General features: G+C 32.1%; 1 protein-coding gene across 1 annotated transcript; it reads left to right on the forward strand.

Moving 5' to 3' along the window:
• Nucleotides 1–254: 254 nt before the first annotated feature.
• Nucleotides 255–2,253, forward strand: LOC131626198 (aspartic proteinase CDR1-like). The gene is made up of 2 exons (XM_058897029.1): nt 255–261; nt 343–2,253. The coding sequence occupies exons 1-2, from the start codon at nt 255–257 to the stop codon at nt 1,596–1,598; spliced, it is 1,263 nt and encodes a 420-aa protein (XP_058753012.1). The 3' UTR covers nt 1,599–2,253.
• The last annotated feature ends 732 nt before the right edge of the window (nt 2,254–2,985 follow it).

A 2,985-nucleotide genomic window follows, 5' to 3' on the forward strand; every position in this document is an offset into this window, starting at 1 on the left:
TAGCCTAACTTCAACCCCATCACATGACCTTAGTAGGTAAAGATGAATTCATTGCCCATTAGATTTTATTTGCCTAACAAAAATAATGTTGTCACATAAACTCTACCAACTACACATTCACTACTCCCTTCATTTTCTATTATATATAGCTTCTTTTGTTCTTCTTTTTTCATCTATCTACACTCTCCATCTTATATAAATCAGTGAAAGAATATAACTTGGATGAACAAGTTTTCTTTCAAATATCTAGAACAATGTCAAGTTTTTCACCTTTTACCTTTATTTTCATTTGCTTTTTTGGTTTAATAGTTATTTCTCATGGAGTAACTAATGGTTTTTGAGTTGATCTCATTCACCGTGATTCTTCAAAATCACCATTTTACAATCCCACACAAACTAAATTTCAAAGAAGTTTCAATGCTTTGTATCGATCTATCAACCGCGCCAATTATTTCTACAAGGTACTTTTTTCTACTAAAAACAAACTTGAGTCATATATGCCTTATGATAACGTTGAAGGTGAATATCTCATTAGTTATTCGATTGGTACCCCACCATTTAAAGTTTATGGGATTTTAGATACATGTAGTAACTTAATCTGGCTTCAATGCAAATCTTGTAATACATGTTACAACCAAACCTCTCCCATTTTTAATCCGTCAAAATCTTCTAGTTACAAAAATATTTCATGCTCATCTAGAACATGTAAATCTATGGAAGATACTTCTTGTTCTTATGATGATGGAGATGTTTGCCAATATACATTAGATTATGGTCACGGAATCAATACACATGGAGATCTTAGTGTAGAGACTCTTGCATTGGATTCTACCACCGGTTCTTTTGTCTCATTTCCTAAAATTGTTATAGGATCTGGACACAATAATGGTGACCCAATGAATAATGGTCCAAATTCAAGTGTATTTGGTTTTGGAAGTGGAAATACCTCAATTATAAAACAATTAGGATCTTCAATTGGGGGAAGATTCTCGTATTGTTTAATTGATCAATATAATAGCAAGTCTATTAGATCTAGCAAACTCAATTTTGGAGATGAAGCTATTGTTACCGGTGATAACGTTGTTTCAACTCCTATAGTAAAAATGATAGGAAACCGTCAAAAAGACTATTACTACCTAACTGTGAAAGCATTTAGTGTGGGAAATAAAAGAATAGAGTATAGAGGGTTTAAACGTGAAGGAACAAATGCTTCTACGCATGAAATCATAATTGACTCTGGTACAACTGTATCTATTCTTCCATATAATTTTTACTATAGGATGGAATCAGCTGTTAAAAAAGTTGTTAAATTAGAGCGTTTTCAAGTTCGTGCAGATCCATCCAGCCTTTGTTACAATACCACATTCAAACAATACAGCTTTCCACCAATTACGGTACATTTTAAGGGTGCAGATGTTAAGTTAGATTCGAAGGGCGCATTTTATTCTCTATACGAGGGGGTTGAATGCTTTGCATTTCAACCGTATAAAAATGGATTAGGTATCTTTGGGAACTTGGCACAAGTAAACTATTTGATTGGTTACGAACTCAACAAAAACATTGTCTCTTTCAAGCCTACTGATTGTGCCAGCTATTGAATACGTATAAAGACGGGTTGTTGAACTTATTATGTAACTTTATAATAAAGTTTGTATTTTTGGTTGTAGAATATATTCTGAAATGTTATATAATAAAGTTTATATTTTGTTCCAGATGTCTTTTAAGAGTATTTTCAATTGACTATTTTGAAGAATATACTGAGTTTCATTGCCAACTCAATCATTGAGCAGGTGCAGTAATTTGCTTTGATAAATAACTGTTAATATTTAAATTTATGCACCAAATGCTTCTGAATTGATTGGATGATACTCTGGGATTTGGAAAGCATGGAATCATATAAATTGAGGATCTTATCCATGTGAAGCTTGATATACTGTATTGCAATATATGAAGGGATTGAGTTCAACTGCAGTCTTAGACCCTGCATTCACTCATTCAAGCGTCCTTAGCCGTCTGTTTCGGAAGCCCCGCATTCACGCATTCAAGCGTTGGTAGCCGTCTGATTAAAATCGGACGGTTCTGATTTAAAAGAGGAAGTTTGAAAATTAGTCTGTTTTTTTTACTGTAGGTTAAGATTCAACGGTTAATAATGCTCTGATTGCGTAAATGCGGCATTTTAAATATCATACAACTACCTTGTATTTTAATTTTATGTAAAAAATACAAGCTATTAGATGTTTTTGTGACTCAACAGGAAAATTTCAGTAAAATTGAACTTTTAGATATGTATAAATTATCAGGTTTTAACCTTATTGTTTTCTGTGCAGTGAAGAATTAGTAACTCCACGCATTAAAAAAACTCAGATAAGAGAATAAAAAAACCTTATTGCTAAATTATATCCAATGATGTAACAAAAAAAAAAATTATATCCAATGAGTACCGTTACCACTTGATGCTCTCATAAACTCAATTGGCACATAAAAAACGTGATGCAATCTCACAATTGGCATAAAAATAATGTGATGCAACCCTTTGGCCTACAAAATAATTGTCCTTGTTTTCTTTTTAGTATAACAGATTCAGAGGAAGTACCAATTTATTGTCTCATCTTCTACATCTTTTGTTTGAAATAATTGGCGCAATCCTTTGGCCTAATTATGCTCTCAAAATGATCATATAAAGAACAAGTTGGATATGTTTAACTACTAGGCAACTAGCTTATAAATAGTGTAAACTAAATAATACATATGATCTCAACAACAAAGGGATGTATAGTCTATTGCCTCACTCTCTATACTTAAATTTGGTAAATCGTCAAATTCTTTGGCCCAATGCTCTCAACAACAATTTTGATTTTTTTACACACAAATTTGATATATGTTTAAATAACATATAACGAACTTGTATTTTATATGAGTTTAAAAGTAGTGCACTGCCAGTGTAAATTTTTTTACACGGTTAGTGCATCACAGCTCTTAAAAATA

The sequence above is a fragment of the Vicia villosa genome, unplaced genomic scaffold, assembly GCF_029867415.1.
Source record: "Vicia villosa cultivar HV-30 ecotype Madison, WI unplaced genomic scaffold, Vvil1.0 ctg.000273F_1_1_3, whole genome shotgun sequence".
Classification (NCBI taxonomy): Eukaryota; Viridiplantae; Streptophyta; class Magnoliopsida; order Fabales; family Fabaceae; genus Vicia; species Vicia villosa.